The sequence below is a fragment of the Saccopteryx bilineata genome, chromosome 1 (assembly GCF_036850765.1).
Source record: "Saccopteryx bilineata isolate mSacBil1 chromosome 1, mSacBil1_pri_phased_curated, whole genome shotgun sequence".
NCBI lineage: Eukaryota > Metazoa > Chordata > Mammalia > Chiroptera > Emballonuridae > Saccopteryx > Saccopteryx bilineata.
The window spans coordinates 393,781,530-393,802,079 of NC_089490.1; the positions used below are offsets into that span (position 1 = coordinate 393,781,530).

The 20,550-nt window shown below is 43.4% G+C and overlaps 1 protein-coding gene across 8 annotated transcripts; it reads left to right on the plus strand.

Moving 5' to 3' along the window:
* Positions 1-834: 834 nt before the first annotated feature.
* Positions 835-12,891, plus strand: LOC136318756 (serine protease FAM111A-like). Of its 8 annotated transcripts, none has more exons than XM_066251600.1 (8): positions 835-1,196; positions 2,478-2,611; positions 3,904-4,066; positions 4,158-4,349; positions 5,568-5,625; positions 6,508-6,633; positions 6,999-7,116; positions 9,859-12,891. In XM_066251600.1, the coding sequence occupies exons 7-8, from the start codon at positions 7,036-7,038 to the stop codon at positions 11,587-11,589; spliced, it is 1,812 nt and encodes a 603-aa protein (XP_066107697.1). In that variant the 5' UTR covers positions 835-1,196; positions 2,478-2,611; positions 3,904-4,066; positions 4,158-4,349; positions 5,568-5,625; positions 6,508-6,633; positions 6,999-7,035; the 3' UTR covers positions 11,590-12,891. The 8 variants fall into 8 exon arrangements, with proteins under 8 accessions (XP_066107697.1, XP_066107698.1, XP_066107695.1 ...); XM_066251601.1 differs by having other exon boundaries at positions 2,493-2,611; XM_066251598.1 differs by having other exon boundaries at positions 2,550-2,611.
* The last annotated feature ends 7,659 nt before the right edge of the window (positions 12,892-20,550 follow it).

Genomic DNA, 20,550 nt, shown 5'->3' on the forward strand with positions numbered 1-20,550 from the left:
GGTTAGCCCTGGCCCCGTGTTGTGGAAGTCCTGGGGTTCAACTGTCGGTCAGGGCACACAGGAGAAGCGCCTATCTGGTTCTCTGTCTCTGTCTCTCTCTCTCTCTCTCTCCATAGCCTCCACCTCAGATTGGTAGAGCATCATCCCATAGGGCAGGGGTCCCCAAACTTTTTACACAGGGTGCCAGTTCACTGTCCCTCAGACCATTGGAAGGCCGGACTATAAAAAAAAACTATGAACAAATCCCTATGCACACTGCACATATCTTATTTTAAAGTAAAAAAAAAACAAAACGGGAACAAATACAATATTTAAAATAAAGAACAAGTAAATTTAAATCAACAAACAGACCAGTATTTAAATGGGAACTATGCTCCTCTCACTGACCACCAATGAAAGAGGTGCCTCTTCCAGAAGTGCGGCAGGGGCCTGATAAATGGCCTCAGGGGGCCGCACGTGGTCCGCACGTGGCCCGCGGGGCCATAGTTTGGGGACCCCTGCCATAGGGGGCTTGCCGGTGGATCCAGGTTGGGGCACTAGCAACAGTCTGTGCCTGCCTCCTTCCTCTCACTTAATTAAAAAAAATAATAATAAAAAGGAAATAGGTTAGATGAGTGCAGTCCCTGAAGGGCAACGACAACTGACAACCTTCAGCTCTGCACCAGAGGTCGCTGTGACCGGCTGTCGGACCCGCAGATCCCGACGCCTGTGCGCTTTCCGCCCCGCTCCACCCGCGCGCGATTAGCTCCGCCTAGCGCGGGTCGCCGGCTCCTCCTACACCCGCCCCACGCTCGCTCCCCTCCACACTCGACACAGTGGACCCGAGGGGCTTGTGAAGGAATGGAGAGACAACATTGCTCAAAGTTTGTCCCGGAAGACGAAAGCTGGCTGTGGACCGAGAGCGCGAGCGAGTGGACGCTGGGGCGCAGCGGGACGGTCACGGTGCCCAGGGCGGCTGGGCGGGCGTGTCCGGGATCCGGCCACTCCCCGTGAGAGCCTGCCAGTCCCGGCCCGCCACTCCCCGTGACAGCCCCAACCTCGCCGCCTATTGGCCATAATCGGGGCCTCTGGAGAGCAGGATTTTCAAGTCCAGACAGGCGGGAAGGACCCGGCGACAGCCTGCTGGGCGCCATTTCGGCAGTGCCTGCCACTCCCAGTTGGCGGTCCGGCTGGGTCAGGACGGACTCTCGGCTTCTGTGAGTGGCTCTTTTCTGCACTGGGGTGGGACCTGGAGTTCTTGCAGGGGCTGGGAGCAGCTGGGGGCTGGGGTGGGGGTGTATGTTAATAGTGCAGATTCCATGACTTCACTCCAGAGGTCTGAATGGTGCTCTTGGAGGGTGGGGCCCTGTCCCTCCCGTGGTCACAAGTCCACAGTGGGTAATTCACGGACACAAGCTCATTAACTTGCAAGTGAGGAAACTGGGATGCCCAGTTAGGGTGTAGAGAGAAGGTTTGAGGAAAGACAAATTGTTTTGTTGTTGTTGTTTGAGGGAAGGGAGGATTCTTTCCAGCACTTGGTTAGTTTCCGCCATTGCTGCCCTGGCCCTTCTCAGTAGACCACCTGAGGGGAGCCACCGCAAGTACCCCAGAGGGAACGTTTCATTTGTGTCTGTCTGTGACTGTGTCATATCCAGTCCCTTGAAACCATGGTTTCATAAATTTTGCCCTTTTGTCTTGTTTTGTGTTTTGATAAGAGGATTAAGTCTGGTCACTGTCACTTTATTTGGCCAGAAATCCAGGGTCATACTTGCTTTAATGTTCTTGTCTACTAGTTCTGGCATAGCTGTCTCTTCTGGGTCTGATTCTGTCTGTTGATTGCTCTCCTCACGTGGGCCATGTTTTTCTGCTTCTGTTTATTTTGATTATATAGCAAGCTTGGTTAATTTCATGGGGGGAGGGTGCTGAAGATGCTTATACTCCTATCAACATGTTTCAGCTTTGACCTGCAGACACTGTCCTAGGAAATGGCTGTCTATTAGAGAGCCAGCTGAGTGTTTTGAATGTCAGGCTTGAGATGCATATCCCCGGGCCCCATGTCCTGTTCTTTTTCCAAGTGGTAAACTTCTGCACATATAGATGAACATTTAGAGAATCGTTCACTCTGCCAGCATTCGCTACTTCTTCCTGATTGTCATAGTCTGGAGGCCTGTCCCCTCTACTGGGAAAGCTGCCCCTTGTCACCCTAACCCACTGCCACCCAGCCACCGAGCTGCAGCGTCTTCTGTGCAGTAGAGCAGGTGCTTGGCTGCAGACAGCCGCTGCTGCCTCAGTGCCTCCTCCCTTTGCCTCGATCTCCAGGAGGGGACTGCCAGGCACCCAGAAACCAAGTTTCCACCCCTACCTCCCCCCTACTTTCTCAACTGGCTTTGTGTACCAAGAGCTGAGGCCTCCTCCTCACTGGCCCCCCTACTACGGATCTCAGCCACTCGCCTAGCATTCCTGCTCACTCTCAACCTCCACCCACCCTGACCCCCCAGGCCCCCTACCCACAGGATTTTTCATCCACTTGCCATGTGATTGGTCCATGCTCACCCTATAAAGTTTTCCAGCTCTCCCTAGAATGCAGAATTCCTGACTGGAGGGAAAGATTCCCGGGAAATCCCCAAAGTAGGTGAGTGACTGTGGGTTGGAATGGACCCTCCTCTTAGGTGAATTACCCCTTTGGTCCAGGAGCTGACCTGTGGCTTTGAGAAAATTCACCAGAAGAGCAAGATGAAGAAAAACCTCAGGATGGGGGAGAGAAAGTAGGGAAAAACTGTACACCTGGATACTGTTGTTCCTGAAGGGGGAGGGAGACTGTCCCTGGAAGCGTAAAAAGAACAGAGTAAAGAAAGAGATGTGCTTTTTTTTTTCCTGGAGAAGCAGGGAGGCAGAGAGACAGACTCCCACATACACCCCACAGGGATCCACCTGGCATGTCCACCAGGGGGCGATGCTCTGCCCATCTGTGGCATTGCTTGGCTGCAACAAGAGCCATTCTAGCACCTGAGGTGGAGGCCACAGAGCCATCCTCAGCGCCCAGGCCAACTTTTCTCCAATGGAGCCTTGGGGGGAGGGGGGGAAGGGGGAGAGAGATAGAGAGAAAGGAGAAGGGGAAGGGTGGAGAAGCAGATGGGCACTTCTCCTGTGTGCCTTGGCCGACAATTGAACCCAGGACATCCACAAGCAGGCTGAAGCTCTACCACTGAGCTAGCCGGCCAGGGCTGAGATGTGTAGTATTTTGCAGAGCCCAGGGTGGGGCATGTGAAAGCTGGATGCATCTACGTTAACTTCAGGAAAGTGTTTACTAAGATCAACCTACCTGTGATGAATTGTTTTACAGATTTTGTTTGCAAACAGTAAGGTTTTCTAAACAGTAACGCATATCACTTAAAATGTGTTTTTCTGAATGATCTTTGTTCCAGGATAAAATACTCAAGTTACCAATGTCGATTGTGTCCTCAGGCACGTTCACCATTGAGAGAAATGAAGCCATTTATGTTTACATAGCTTGCTAACTTCATTCCTGTGACCTACTAGTCCACTGTTGTCAGCAAAATAAATTTCCCATTCCAGGACACTTTTGCCCAGGCACATGAAACTTGCAAATATCCTCATTGCTTATTCTGATAACTTCCTCAAAGACCCAACTGCTCTTCAATAGAAAACATCAAAGTACCATTTACAGCCCAAGACTCCTTGAATGCCTGCCTTATTGTAGCCACCAGCCCTAAACTGTTACTCGGTGCTTACCCTATCCTAGCCATCCCCCACATTAAAGACCCAGCATAAACCAGACTTCAGAATCTCAATAAATAACCGAACCTTGCCCGCCCCACCCCTTGAGACGCTACCAAATTTCTGTCAAGTTATTGCTCTCCGTGACCTCAGTTAGCACTAAACTTGGCGTTATCTCGTCACCAGGTTGTTTTGGTGATCTTTGTGGAGCCAGCATCTGCCATTGTTGGAGACCCCAGAAGAAACGAGGCAGTTTCTGCTGCCACAGCCCAACATCCTCAACTCAGAGGCAGTTCTGAGATCCTGTCAGCCTTGGCTCTGGAGCCCTCAGAGCTCAAGGTGGGGGAGGGTGAGTTCTCATTAGGTTGAACACCAAGTGCTGAGTTTATTTGGCCCCTGGGAAGAAAGAAAGCTTTTTACGGATCTTTTTTTATTATCAGGTCATAATTTTAAAAGCTCTTAAGCTTGGCGAAAATCTGCCTTATTGGCCATAGTGCATACAACGTGTCCGGATTCTCATCACTTGTAGATCTGTAAAAGGGACGGTCAAAACAACAGGCACAGGCTCACAGGCTCCGTGCGCCTGTTTCTCAAGCTGCCCTGGGGAATAGGAGTTCGGAAGCTTGTTTCAGGTTCGTGACTTTCTGAAAGCAACACAGCATGGAATACCCCACCCTGCTCCTGATTCCCCAGGTGCCTAAAGAAGCCAAGAACCCAAGGAGATGGGGCTGGGGCCCGGTGGAGGGGGTCGCGGTGGTGTGGGGGGGCTTAGTCAGGAGGAGCCAGGTGAACTTGGAAGTGGAAATAGCCCTCCCCCTGCAAAGACCGGTGATCCAAATCTCAGCGCCGCCGCCTCTGGGCAGGTCGGAGCTAACTTGGGCGGGCTCTCCGGGGCTCTGCGCAGCTTCAGCAGGAACCGACCTCGGTTGGGCTCTAGATACGACCCGGGTGTTGGTGGCGGAGCGAGGTGCGCCGTGGAGTGGGTGAGCGCGGGGCGCTGGGGTGTCCCGCTGAGTGGGTAGTGCTCGGGAGTCTGTGGGGCTGGGTGCAGAAGGGGCCGCCCCCGTGCGGCCGAGGGTGCACAGCTTTTATTTCAGTGGTTTCTTGTCACTCCGGTGTGCTGGGGAGCGTGGTGGTGGGCTGGATGGAGGCCTGGTCAGCTGTGGTCAGACCCCTGCCCTCCCCGCCGGGCCCAGTGCTAGACTGAGCGATAAGGGGCAGGGGAGGGAGGGAGATGGGAAGGAGGAGAGAGGGTTGAACTGAGGGAGAAGGGGAGAGAGAGGAATAGAGAGGGAGGGAGAGAAATCAAAGAGGGGGAGAGAGAAAGGAGCAGACTGGAAGTCGGAGGGAGAGGGAAGTAGAGATGGGGGGCGGGATATAGAGCTGAGAGAGACAGAGAGAAGAAAGATGAGGAGGGATTTGAATTCCAAAGAGAAGCCCTTGAGTGGGGTAGACATGGCCCAAACCGGCTGTACCTCCTTTTCTCTTTACTGGAAGACATAGCGCCAGGGAACTAGGTCAGCAGAGCCTTGACTTCTCCAGCTGTAAAGCAGGGCTGAGGGTAGGATAGCTAAGGACACTTCACATTTTGATGTAAGTGGGGGTTAGTCTGGATGCTGGAAACCACGGTGGGGAAGGGACGCGGGGTAATTTCCAACCTTTTGCCCCTCTCCGCTGAGGTTGCTCAAGGTCGTTCCAGTGGACGCCAGACTCACGTTGGTTTCTGCCCACTTTACATTTTTTGGTCCATGTATGTAATCTCCCCTAAAAGCAACTGGGTTCTCTCTCAAAGTCCATTAGATGAGTCAGCAGCAGCAGACACTGAACCCCCAAATTCTCTTCATTGTTAGGCAATAACTTCCTGCTTTCGAGGACCTTATACAACATAGCCCAGCTCCTCAATTACAGGTACCTCATTTTTGTTTCCCCACAGTCTCTTGTGTTAAAGTCTCCCTATGGTTAGTATATTGATAATGATAATTCTAACAGAAGTAATATTTATTGGGCAATCTGTTATGTACCAGGCACTGTTCTAATAACTTCACATTCAGTATAGTGTGTAATCTTTTCATTAATTGATTTTTAGAGAGATGGAGAGGGGAAGGTGGAGAGAGAAGCATTCATTTTTTTGTTCTACTTACTGTACAATTACACACTGTCACTGCCAAGATGTGCCCTAACCTATGACCCAACCTAGTAAAATGAAAAGATGACCCAAAAAAGAGCAATTATTCATCCTATATGATAGATTTATGGAGATCTATCCTTTCTTTTTTTTTTTACCTGAAAATATTCTTAATAAAGAGTCATCAAAAGTGTATTCTCTGGGGCTGTGTGATCTTCAGGAAATAGCTTCATCTCTGAGTGTTCAAGTTCTTTACCAGTAAAATGGGACTAATCACACGTATCTCAGAGTTGTAAGAATTATCTGTGGTAATTTATGAAAAGCATGTGGAACAGTACGTAGAGTGCCATATGCATGCTCCATTCATTCACTGAATATGTAAATGTATCTTTCCTGAGAACTTGCCATGGCACAGGCATTGGGATAGATGGTGAGATACTGAAGACACAGCGGCTGCCCTTCCATGGTTTCCATTCTGGGGGTGATTATCACTACAGAAGATTTGACTCTTATTTACATTGTTCCTTCTCCTTTGGGGAGACCTCAGAGGAAAAGGAGAGGGGAAACACCTCTTTAAATAAGCAAATAAAAAACTAAAGCAGCAACTATCCTTTCTATTTTCTCAGGAAAAGTCTCACTGTATGTTTATTTTGTTTCTGCGTTAGTTTCCTGTCCATTGTCCTGTGATTACACCACCCCCGTGCCATCTCCAGTTAAGTGGAAGCCAGATTTAAGCATCGGTGTAACTAGAACATACACTTGAATTCTCCCACTGCAAACCCTTCTCCAAGGTATTTACACCTGCCTTTGAACTCCATTTCTGCCTTGTAACCGTGGCCTTGGGAGGTCACCTACCTTCTCTAGTTATACTTTCCCCCCTGCAAACGCAGATATACCTATTTTACATGGTACCCTGGGGCATTGGCAACTAGAGACAATTTTTGTAGAGTACTCAGTATAGATCTCTACCAAGGGGAGCTTATATTATTGGGGTGGTTTTAGTTGGGGGATAAATGGTCTACTTTCTAGGTTCATGTCTCTGAGAAGAGCGAGGCTGAAGCCGAAGGGTAAGGTGGGGTACGGGTCCCCGTTTGTCTTACCCTCTGTGCAATGAGTGGTAGCTCTGAAGATACTGCTCTAACTTGAACCTTCTTAGTCTTTCAGCTGAACTGCCTACTCATCTTCAAGCCATCATGAGCTCTAAGAAACGCAAGTCACAGAGGGTCCCATTCGAATCAAAGAAAAATAGGAAAATTGAGGACTATTTTCATCAGGTATGTTTGCAAGTGCCATTTACAGAATATATCATTATTAGACTTAGCATCCTTGACACTGAGTTTCATAGTCTCCTGGCAAGAAACTACCTCATTGACTGTCAGGAATATTAAATAAGTTTCAATCCTTCTCATTTATTTTATACTTTCCAGTTTGAGGGGTGGTGGTGAGGAAGAGTTTTCATAAAAATCTCAGCCATCTCAAAGCAGCCTTTAACAAAATTCTATTTGAGCACTTTCTGATAACAATAAAAATCAAATATAATGTATTACAGTAAAATATGGAATAAAAACAAATTTAATATTTATTTCACAGGTTGAAAATATATACCACACAAATATGGCTCATCTGTTTGATAACAATAATACATTCATTTAGGGCTTTACAATTTATAAAACAGTTTTTAAAATATTGATTCTTTTTTTTTTTAAATGACAGAGGGATAGATAGGGACAGACAGACAGGAATGGAGAGAGATGAGAAGCATCAATCATTAGATTTTCGTTGCGACACCTTAGTTGTTCATTGATTGCGTTCTCATATGTGCCTTGACCGCGGGCCTTCAGCGGACTGAGTAACCACTTGCCAGTGACCTTGGGTTCAAGCTGGTGAGCCTTGCTCAAACCAGATGAGCCCGCGCTCAAGCTAGCAACCTTGGGGTCTTGAACCTGGGTCCTCTGCATCCCAGTCTGACGCTCTATCCACTGTGCCACCGCCTGGTCAGGCAAAATATTGATTCTTATTATAAGCTTATGAGACAGGCAGGGAGAATTTTTTTATTCTTAATTTGTTCATAAGGAAAGAAAAATGAATAGTTGTTTAAGGCCGTAGTGGAATGAAGACTGGGACTTAAGTTTACTGACATTATGTTGGGGCTCCTTCTATCAAACCTTTGAATCCTTTCCTCAGTTTAAAATGCTCCTTGAATTTATTAAGAAAGAAGTTGAGAGATGGTGGGCATTTCCGAATGCAACAACTTGAAAGCCTTTAACTTTTCTTGTTCCGATTCCAACTAGAACATCCAAGTCTGCAGAAAAGCCAAGCCAAGACTAGTTCTGCTTTTCCCTGCCCCATTCTAGGGCAGTGCAAGCTAATAACCATGTAGGACCTCAGGGCCCCCTTTTGTAAAGGGTCTATATCTGCCCAAGAATCCTTTCAATAGTTGGAAATCCATAATAGTGGTCCCTGAACTCTGTGACAAGGATGTTTCTAACAGCATTAGACTGAAGGGATACTCTTTGACAGTTTGTATGTAATGTATCCCCAGAATAAATTTGTATTACCTTGTTTCTCTTTTTTTTATCTAGAATATTAGTTTCATTATAAAGAAGGAAAGTGTAAGTTAATGTACTAATGTACCAGTCATTGTAGCCATCATCACACATGATGTTACACTTAATCTTCACAACAGTCCTGGTGTTGTTCTTCTCATTACCAGCAAGTGACACCTGTTGCCACCCTTTCCATGATGAATATGACTTGGCAGAAACGTATCTTTTAGACATAGGACTCAGATGCTCTCGTTTTTTTTATTGAATTTCTGCTATTTGATTAAGCCTCATTATGTAATTCCTCCCCCCATCTCTTAAGATAATGCCTCTTAAAAATGGATATAAAATTTACAAGAAAAGAATATGTAATCTAATGGGGGGAAATGTTAGACTAAGTACTGGAGCTCTGATACTCAATGAATTGGTTATTATGTAACCCTAAGAAAGGCAGTCATAGGAAAATCCTTTTTTGCCTCAGCTTCTTCATCAAAAGGACAAAGAGTGTTTATTTGTTGCTCTTCACCTCATAGGGTTTGGAATTAATTGATGTAATAGAAGAAATAAATTGAGTTCTTTGCATGAAAGATGCTAGGTGAATCAGGTTTTTATTATTAGAAATAACTATATGATTATGACCAAACAATTAGTTAACTGATAATGGTTTTATTTAGCATTTAATGCCCAATAATAAGCCACGGTACCTTATTCTTGCTGAGTTTGTTGCTTTAAAAACAAATTTTGGATGCAGTCCATCCTTGTGGTCAGAAAAAGTAAAACCGTACAGCTGAGGTTAGTAAACCAGACCCGAGAGAGCACTGTGAGAGGCTAGCAGACTTTTAAGCAGCTCTGTTTTTCATGCACCTAGAAAACAGTTGTTTACTCATATTTCTCAGGAAAATGCACCTGGCTAGCAGTATGAAAAGCTTATCTAACTGATGGCACAGAAAACTCAGCCTACATTTGGGCTCCCAATTCAAACTCTGATTTAATTCTGTTCATCAAGCCTTTGGAGATTGATTCTGAGTTTCCTCCACAAATTTTGTAGGCGCCGGCCAGTGGCTCAATGGGTAGAGTGTAGGCCTGGTGTATTGATGCCCTGGGTTTGATTTCTAGTCAGGGCATACAGGTGAAGTGACCATCTGCTTTTACTCCCCTGACTCTCCCCCTTCTTTCCCTTCTCAAGTCAGTGGCTCAGTTGGTTTGAGCATGTCCCTGGGCATTGAACATAGCTCAGTTTGTCCAAACGTGTCAACCTCAGGTGCTAAAAATAGCTCAGATGATTAGCACATCAGCCCTAGATGGGGTCAAGAGGTGGATCCCTGTCGGGGCCATGCAGGAGTCTGCCTTACTATCTTCCCTCCCCTCACCTATTAAAAAAATAAAAGTAATTTAGTGAATTGCATAATAAACAGAAAAACAAAAGATAAGCACTATACTTGTAATTTTACAGTCTTTAACATGTCTTTTTAGATTAATAAAGAGCAAGAGAATAATTCCACTATTCCTCAAAAGAAGACAGGCACCAGAAAAGGCATAAAAGATATAACTAATAATCAGGCTCAAGGACCCAAAGACCAGGCTGTATCTCAAAATAAGGTACTCTACATTACCGTGGATGTAAACCTCAAGGAAAACCAAGAAATGAAACACAGGCTCTCACACAGTGGGAGAGATAGCTTGTCCGAGGCACTGGACACTCTCCAGGCTGTCAGAAAAGAGAGAGAGGCCCGGCTGGGCAGAGAGATGCTGGTGCGGGGTGTAGAAGGCATCAAAGGCTACGTAAACCTTGGAATGCCCCTCTGTTGTTTTCCTGATAACTGCCACCTGGCAGTTACATTTGCCCGGAGTAAAAGTAAGCAGAAAGAAGAGAACCAGATATTTGGCCGGCATGACAAGGCATCTACTGACTGTGTCAAATTTTTTATCCGCGCAATTGAGAAGAAGAGAAAAAGGATCGTCAAATGTGGGGAACTTCACAAAGAAGGATGCATGCTCTGCGTCTACGCTTTCAAAGGAGAAACTGTCAAGGATGCAATATGCAAGGACGGCCGATTTCTTCCCGTGCTGGAGAAACATGATTGGAAACTCGATGAAATTGAGGGCATCGGTACAGAGTGCACACAGAGAGTTGATGACTTAGAGGGCAAGTCCTTCCATATTATATTAATAGTTAAGGAAAGCATGGACTCTAGGGCAGCTGGCACTCAGAATTCTGAGTTAGAAGAAAGAAGCACTTGGAAAGATATTGTGGCCAAGTGCCCTAGTTTGAAAGGAGAAACTGAAAAAATTAGAAAAAGCTTCAAGGAACAAATGAAAGGAAAAAAAGGGAAAACATTATTTCAATTGCATAAAACAGACTTTGGGAAACTGATAAAAAACTCTACTTTAGTTAAAATGCACAAACTTCTTTCTCACCTCAGTGACTCAGTTGGGTACATATCGTGGGACAACAATGGAAATAGGGGTTCTGCCACCTGCTTTGTTTTTAGAGGGCTGTACATTTTCACCTGTCATCATGTAATAAGTGACATTGTGGGAGAAGGAATAGAGCCAGTTGCGGAGTGGGCAGACATAATTGCTAAATGTGCAAGGGTGACATTTGATTATGAAGACAGTCCAGAAAAAGTAGAGAACTTCTTCTCCATTGAACCTTGGTTTGATATATATGATAAAAGTCTTGATTATGCTGTTCTGAAACTGAAGGAAAATGGACAACAAGTACCTTTGGGACTATATAATAGAGTTGGTCCTGTGCCACTGAATGGGTTGATATATATTATCGGCCATCCAGATGGAGAGTCCAAGTCTACTGATACTTGTGCTGTAATCCCTCTGGGTCAACGACTAGAGAAAGTTCAAGAACATCTGCAGGCTAGAAAAGCAGAGGGTTACAATCATTTTGTCCCCATGTTCAGTCAAAAAAGTTTCCAGGAAAATATTCCCAGGCCTGATGTGACTACCTACAACACCAGTTTTTACTTTGGGTCTTCTGGCTCCCCAGTGTTTGATTCAAAAGGTTCTTTGGTGGCCATGCATGCTGCTGGCTTCACTTACCAGTACCAAGAAGGACTTTCCAGTCTCATTGAGTTTGGTTGTACTATGGATTCCATCTGTCATGATCTTCAACAAAATCATGGACCATGGTGTGAAGAATTAGGCATACCTTCACCGGATATAGAAATGATGAGTGACGACAATTGAGGATAGTGAGAATTTGGTCTATTTCCGAACTTTAAGAGAAATACCTATGGAGTGTTATTCTATAGGCAAAGATGATTGTCTTCTAAATTCCAAAATGATTAATTTTGTCAATGTTAATAATTATTATTGATCAATTTTTTTGCACCACACATTTTCTAAGCACATGAAGAAACTAGTTCTTTGTCCTTTTCCCTTTTTATGTTCTTTTTTTGAGCACTTCCTTGAGTCCCAGTTCTTCATGGTGCTTCCAGGCCCCTCTGGTTCATTTCCTGCCTTTGTCCGTGGTCAGCCATTTCTTCACAGAGCCCTGGTTACTGTTAGTGGAGAATCACACTACAAACCAAGATCTGGGCAGTAAATGTCATTTCTTTCAGTCCTCTCAGCTGACAGAACAAAGAAACATGTGTGTTATCCTGACTCGTGTATATACACAGAGTTCCATACATCTGTATGAAACTGTATGGATGTATGATCAACATTTCTTACTGATGTTTGCTACTCCAATCCATTCACCCATGGGTCCTTTCAGCCTCCCCCATGCTCATCTGTGAACTCTCCAGCAGTGAGAAACTGGGCTCCTACCACACTCCACCTGTTTACTGAATTGTTAAATTCCCGTATACATATGTAATGGTATCATAATTGTCCACATGTTACCAGAACAAAAAATTAACTTTGTTGAGTAGAGTACCGTGTTTGTGTCCAATTTCCTTTGCCTTCAGTCATAGACTCCTTCCTGTGGTTACTGTGGTCAGCACCTTTCCCCCTGGCCTTCACCGACTTACCCCTCCCCTCTCCCCTGAACCTCTGGTGACCACTGATCTTTTCATTGTCTTTACAGTTTTGCTTTTTCCAGAATGTCATGTAAGTGGAATCATGTAATACAAGCTTTTTCAGATGGACTTCTTTCACTTAGCAGTATGTAGCTGAAGTTCCTCTGTGCCTTTTCAGGGTCTGATAGCTCATTTCTTTTTATCACCGAATAATATTCTATTATGTGGATATGCCACAATTTGTTTATTCACTCACCTTTTGAAAGCTGTCTTGATTGCTACTGGGTTTTGGTGATTATAAATAAAGCTGCATAGATAAAAGTGGAGTGGTTACCTGGGGGAGGGGATGGGGTGGGGGAGTAAAGAGGGACACATATACGATGATGGAAAATGATGGAAATGTTATGATGGGTACACAACATAACAGTTAAAATGCTATAGGGATGTTCACCTGAAACCTATGTACTCTTATTGATCAGTGTCACCCCATTAAATTTAATTTCAAAAGAAAAAATAAAGCCACTAGAAGAATTTGTGTACAAATTTTTGCATGAATATATGTTTTCAATTCAATTAGGTTAATACCAAGAAGGAAGATTACTGGATTGTATGGTAAAACTGTTTAAGTTTGTATCTGTTGAACTTCTGACGTGGTGATACCATCTGACACTCCCACCAACAATGAAGGATAGCTCACATTGATTCACATCCTCACCAGCATTAAGTATTGTCACTTTTTTTTGAGATTTTGGCCATATTAATACTGTTGAAATGCATGATATTCTTCAGGTATTAGGAAATTTATTCTTGAATTGGGCCTGCCTTGTACGATGCAGTATATGTATTTATAGTTATGGTATCAGTCTATGTTCTGTTAGGAGAATAAAGTCACTATCAAGATTATAATAATGAGGTATTTAATCAGGAATTAAGGGTTAGATCGGTGTGGGATAAGCAGGGGAAGACAGTGTTTTTCAGACTGCAGCCAGAGGAAGTCAGCCAAAGCATTGGGAGGGGGGAGAAGTGGCAGATTGATGTGGGGACATCTGAGACTCTTGCGCCTCTTGTCACCATGCTGGTGAAGTACAAATAGAGAGGTTGCAAAATTGCTATATCAGATGCAACATACAAGTGAGTACTTGTGTAGATATTACACAATCCTGCCTGACTGCCATGATGATTCAAGAAATAGTGCCTCCCATTTCTTTTTCACCTTTCAAGTTTATTGTAAGTTTTTCTCATTGGCAAATACTGACTCATAACACAAGGATTCTGGGGAGAAACAGTTCTCAATTTTATGAAGAAGTGGTGTTGCCATGTAACCAGCACACATACACACACACAATACACAAACATGTAAACAATCATAAATTATTAGTGAGGTGGTAATGCAGTTTTTACCATAAAGTGTATGTCACAAGTTTAACTGATTACTAGCTGCAAGTCATCTGCATACTTACAATTTCCTGAAAATAAATTATGCTATAAAAAAATTCTAACCTGACCTGTGGCGACACAGTGGATAAAGGATTGACCTGGAACACTGAGGTCACTGGTTCAAAACCCTGGGATTGCCCAGTCAAGGCACATACAAGAAGCAACTACTATTATTATGAGTTGATGCTTCCTCCTCCTCTTTCTCTCTTTTCTCTCTACAAAAAAACAAAGTCAATAGTAATAATTTTATAAAACTATCCCCAGGTGTTTATTGTTCAGATGAAATATACTGACAGAGAAGTATCAAGTAAAAAAACAAACAAACAAAAAAAAACACCAGGCTAAAATTCAACACAGGAAAAACAAAAAGCCATTTTCTTTCTGTTTACTTTGATCTTTCTGCTGCCTATCTCTTTTGTCTCTGCATTTTTCCCACATGGGAATTCCAGATGAGCTCAAAAAAAGCATTAAATTTAGCCTTTTATTCCTCATTGATAACCTTGTTTCTTTTCCAAAACACTCTATATTTGTGTCCCCCAGAAAAACATATATGGAAGTTCTAGCTGCCGGTATCTATGAACTTGAATTTGACTTTCTTGGAGATAGGGTCTGCGCAGATGTAATTAAGTTAAAGTTATGTAGATGAGATCATTTGGATTTTGGCTGGGCCCTACATCCAATGACTTGTAACCTCATAAGGAAAAGAAGAGGGAGGTTTGACCCACACCAAGAAGAAGGCTGTGTAGGGTAAAAAAGAGAGAGAGAGGGAGAGAATGACATGAAGATCTAAAGAACCCTGAGATGGGAAGTTGCGGTGCTGGTCCAAAGAGAAGAGGAGAAAGCACACCAAGAAGCCCATCAGTGTCCCTCCAGGCCGAACCCACTTCAAAGCCAGTGCCTCATGTAGGTCGCTACTCTTAGCCGCAGGAGCCAACCTTGTCACTTGTTTGCCAGCCCCCAGGTCTCCCCAGGCCCTTTATTTCCTCAACTAAACTTCTAACCTGTCCCAAGCTCCCCCTGCAAAGGAAGGTGTGAGAATCTGAACAGGTACCGGCGTTTGGGCGCCCAAGAATGAGATGTCACCAGAGCAAGGTGAATGGGAAGGGCACAGAGCTTCCACGCCCTGTCCAGGGCCACACTCCCCCAGCACCTGCACGTTTTCACCAGCCGATCTTGTTAGTTGGTTAGCTTTTACTAAAAAATGAAGCAATTACTGTTGATAAGCTTTGAGTGAATGAAAACATCAGAATACATTTGGTTGAACCCAAAGCACCAGAGCCGCTCAAAACTGAAAATAAAAGTGTGTAGTCACTCTTGTCTCCCTCCTCTCAAATCCCCTGATTTTTTTTCCCCTTTGACCAAAACCTCAGGTGCATTTGAAGAAAGATAGAGATGGAGCTGAAATCTCCTTGTCCCCCAATGGGTCCGAAGGCCACATACACTTGGTGTGGATGTGGAAGGAAAGGAATCGCACTCATCCCGGATCATTTCAGGCCCCCAAACCCATGAGAGGGAAAGGTTCTGGGCCCAGCAGTGGCCAGAGACGCTGAGAGCTGTGGGCTGGAGCTGAGGCAGTGGGCGTGCAGCACGCAGGGTTCCCTGGGCCTGCGTGCTCACCAGACACTGAGAGGTTCATGACAGAGGAACAACACACTGTGCTTAGGTGCTGACCCTGGAACAACAGGACAAGGGCAGGAAAAAGACTGACAAGTTTTTACTACTCCACTTTGTCACCCTTAGTTAGCCTGTTTCCATCACCCCGAACTTCCCTGGGCTCCTGGAGAGAATCTATAATTTGCAGTGTGCTCCTCTAGGAGAAAATGCACCCTAATTCTATAGGTGGGATCTAGGCAAGATTTGAGGTGGAAAGAAAGAGAAAGCCTTTGGATGGGCTCAAGGTACTGTTGTGGAATCAGTATGTTCAATCCCTACAACCGCTCAGCCAAAGGAGATCCTGCTTTTCAGGAACTGCTTCGTGTAGAACATACCAGTTGCTCCCAAGCCATTTCTCTGTCTCCTCTGAATATTCCAGCAGAAATAATATAGATAAGGGCTTAATATCCAAAATATACAAAGAACTCATAAAACTCAACAACAAACAAACAAACAATCCAATAAAAAAATGAGAAGAGGATATGAATAGACACTTCTCCCAGGAAGAAATACAAATGGCCAACAGATATATGAAAAGATGCTCATCTTCTTTAGCTATTAGAGAAATGCAAATCAAAACGGCAATGAGATACCACCTCACACCTGTTCGATTAGCTGTTATTAGCAAGTCAGGTAATAGCAAATGTTGGAGAGGCTGTGGAGAAAAAGGAACCCTCATCCACTGTTGGTGGGAATGTAAAGTAGTACAACCATTTTGGAATAAAGTATGGTGGTTCCTCAAAAAACTGAAAATAGAACTACCTTATGACCCAGCAATTCCTCTACTGGGTATATATCCCCAAAACTCAGAAACATTGATACATAAAGACACATGCAGCCCCATGTTTATTGCAGCATTGTTCACAGTGGCCAGGACATGGAAACAACCAAAAAGCCCATCAATAGATGACTGGATAAAGAAGATGTGGCACATATACACTATGGAATACTACTCAGCCATAAGAAATGATGACATCGGAACATTTACAGCAAAATGGTGGGATCTTGATAACATGATACGAAGCGAAATAAGTAAATCAGAAAAAAACAGGAACTGTATAATTCCATACGTAGGTGGGACATATTAGTGAAACTAAGAGACATTGATAAGAGTGTGGTGGTTACGGGGGGGAGGGGGGAATGAGTGAGGGAAAGGGGGGAGGGGGAGGGGCACAGAGAGAACAAGATAGAGGGTGACGGAGGACAATCTGACTTTGGGTGGTGGGTATGCAACATAATTGAACGACAAGATAACCTGGACTTGTTATCTTTGAATATATGTATCCTGATTTATTGATGTCACCCCATTAAAAAAATAAAATTATATATATAAAAAAAAAAAAAAAAAAAAAAAGAATCCCAAAAGAAGAAAGGGACATTCAGCTTGATTTAAAGACTGAAAGGCCACCAGGAACTCAGAGATCATTTCCTGGTAAAACACTGCCACCTGCTGGATGCAGCCCCAGTGTGCCCCTTCTAAACGAAAGCAGCCATTATTAACCTGTTGCCATTATTAACCTGTTGTTCAACTGTTGTATGTTGAAACAGGGCTACACAAGTTGGTCTGTTCCATCTGGCATCCCTTTGGGGCAGAGGTTCAACTCAGACTCATTGAATAACAAGGAAGGATTCAAAACGCGTTGGTAGTAAAATGCAAATAATGTGTATACTCAGATCAGCCAGCCTGGCCTTCGCATTGTCTTAGATTTTACATGAAGAAATGGAAGTTGCCCTTCTTGGAGAAACTTTATTTCCTACTTTATCATCTGGATTTTGTTGTTTTTATCCAGGAAGGAGTCACCTCTCTGCTGGAAGAGAGAGTGAAATAAGATCATCCTAACAAAATCAGGGACAAAAGTGACTTGAAAGTGATTATAGAATGATAAGGCTCTGTCAATCTCTGATGTTTCCACTTCTAGAGTTTAGCCCTCCATGGGTCCCAACTGAGATCTTGGGATGTTTATTAGCACCATCTCCCTTATCCAACCACAAACTCCAATTTTTATCTTGTCAGGATGATAGTTCTTCAGGAAACTCTATTCCGTTTTTCACTGACTCACTACGGTAGCGTGGGGATATAGTGGGGCTTGATCAGTAAAGCAATCCATGACAATTTAAGGAGTACAGAAATGATAGTCTCTGTCATATGTGCGTATTGCTTATCAGTTGGCCCCTGCAGACCTGAGTAGTATTAGAAAATGGCAGTGACCACCACAGAGTCAAACCAAGTTGTAGGTCCAATTGCTGCCACTGTGCCAGATGTGGTAGCAGATTCTCACTGCCTCGGGTACATGGTGTTGTGTGTGGCCATTGATTGGATGAATGTGTTCTTTTCTGTCATGATCAGGAAAGGGGATCCTAGCCAGTTCAACAAACATGGATGGAGTAGACAATAGTACATATTTTTTATTTTAGTCTCAAGACTATGTTAACATTCTCTTCCTTTGTTATGGTATAGTTAGGAAAAGTCTGGTCTATTTGTACTTCCTGTGGACTACCCCTCAATCCACTCTATCAATGATATCATGCAATCAGGTCAGATGAGCAAGAAGTCGCCAACAATTTTAAGATCATGCATCACACGCATTTCAGATAACACTGGGGAACTTTTTTTTTTTTCGTTTTCTGTTGCATGAGGTTTTAGAACTGTTTCTATATACTTCTACATCACTGATTCCAAATCTGAAATCTGTTTTTTTGGTGCATGCTCCAGTTTTTATGCAATTTTTGTTACAGTTAATGGCATGCATTGATTTTTAAATTGGAGTTAAAGGGCAACGATTCTTGGATTGAACATAACCACAACACAATTAATGTTTTACAAACATCACTTTTACATAATTATAGTTGTTTTTAAATGTAAAAAATTATTATCTGATAAAATAATTTTGTTTTAAGATTGAATCATGGCTTCTTCAAGTAGACATAAATGTAAGAATAGTCCTGACACCTTCTGTTATATATGTAGCTGTTACACACTTCAACGTCAAAGGTGCAATATTTCATCATTTGTGGCATGTGCATATATTGCCTATTTTCAAGTTCCCCTTGGCGATCAAGACAAGAATTGGGCTCCTCATATTGTGTGTCATAATTATGAGGAAATGCTTCATGACTGGACAAAAGGAAAGCAGAAAGGAATGCCTTTTGGTATTCCCATGGTTTGGCATGAACCTAAAGACCACAGCAGTGACTGTTATTTCTGTCTGATCCTTACAAAGAGCATCGGCAAGAAAAAACAGCATATGATCGCATATCCAAATATTCCTACAGCAATAAGACCTATCCCACACTCTGAGACACTCCCGGTTCCACTTTTCAATGGTTTTATTTCTTCTAAGGATGAAGAAAGTGAACATGGTGATCAAGTGTATTTTGATAAGATGCATGAGGAAATGGTTATAGATTCTGAAGGGTCTTCTTCTGATGCCAAGCAGTCATTAACCCCTCAGCAGTTTAGCCAACCCGAATTGAATGACTTAGTAAGAGATTTGGGCCTATCCAAAAAAGCAGCTGAGTTATTAGCCTCCAGGCTTCAAGAAAAGAATTCACTTCACCAGTAAGCTAAAGTATCCCATTTCAGGAAGTGTGAACAAATTTTTGTGGACTTTTTTTCCCAAAGACAAACACTTTGTTTAGTGTCATGATATCAGTAGTCTTCTCAGCCAGCTAGGTGTTACCACTTACAGTCTAACAGAATGATGGCTATTTCTTTTCTTTCACTATCTTATTTTTATTAATTTTAATGCAGTAATATTGATAAATCAGAGTATACATGTTAAGAGAAACTATCCCCAGATTATTTTGACATTTGATTATGTTGCATACCCCTCACCCAAAGTAATTATCTTCCATCACCTTCTATCTGGTTTTTTTGTGCCCCTCCCTCCCCCTACCACCTCCCTCTCCTTCCTCGCCCCCTCCCCAACCACCCCCCACTCCACCCCCTGTTACCATCACATTCTTGTCCATGTCTCTGAGACTATTTTTATGTCCCATCCATGTATGGGTTCATATAGTTCTTACTTTTTTCTGATTTACTTATTTCACTCTATATAATGTTATCAAGGTCCAACCATGTTATTGTAAATGTTCCGATGTCATCATTTCTTATGGCTGAGTAGTATTTCATAGTATTTATGTACCAAAGCTTTTTAATCTACTCGTCCTCTAATGGACACTTGGGCTGTTTCCAGATCTTCACTATTGTGAACAATTCTGCCATAAACATGGGGGTGCATTTCTCCTTCTGGAACAGTTCTATAGTGTTCTTGGGGTATATTCCTAAAAGTGGGATAGCTGGGTCAAAAGGCAGTTCAATTTTCAATTTTTTAAGGAATCTCCATACTGTTTTCCACAGAGGCTGCACCAGTCTGCACTCCCATCAGCAGTGCAGGAGGGTTCCCTTTTCTCCACATCCTCGCCAGCACTTATTTTGTGTTGTTTTGTTGATGAGCGTCATTCTGACTGGTGTGAGGTGATATCTCATTGTGGTTTTAATTTGCATTTCTCTAATGATTAGTGACGTTGAGCATTTTTTCATATGCCTATTGGCCATCTGTATGTCCTCTTTGGAGAAGTGTCTATTCATTTCTTTTGCCCATTTTTTGATTGGATTGTTTCTCTTTCTGGTGTTAAGATTTACAAGTTCTTTATAAATTTTGGTTATTAACCCCTTATCAGACATACTGTCAATTATGTTCTCCCATTGTGTGATTTGTCTTTTTATTCTGTTCTTATTGTCTTTAGCTGTGCAAAAGCTTTTTAGTTTGATATAGTCCCATTTGTTTATCCTGTCTTTTATTTCACTTGCCCATGGAGATAAATCAGCAAATCAGCCCGTGGAGATAAAAATCAGCTGTGAGAGATGTCAGAGAGCTTACTGCCCATGTTTTCTGCTAAGATGCTTATGGTTTCACACCTTACATTTAAGTCTTTTATCCATTTTGAGTTTATTTTCGTGAATGCTGTAAGTTGGTGGTCCAGTTTCATTTTTTTTGCAGGTTGCTGTCCAATTTTCCCAACACCATTTATTAAAGAGGCTGTCTTTACTCCATTGTATGCTCTTACCTCCTTTGTCAAATATCAGTTGTCCATA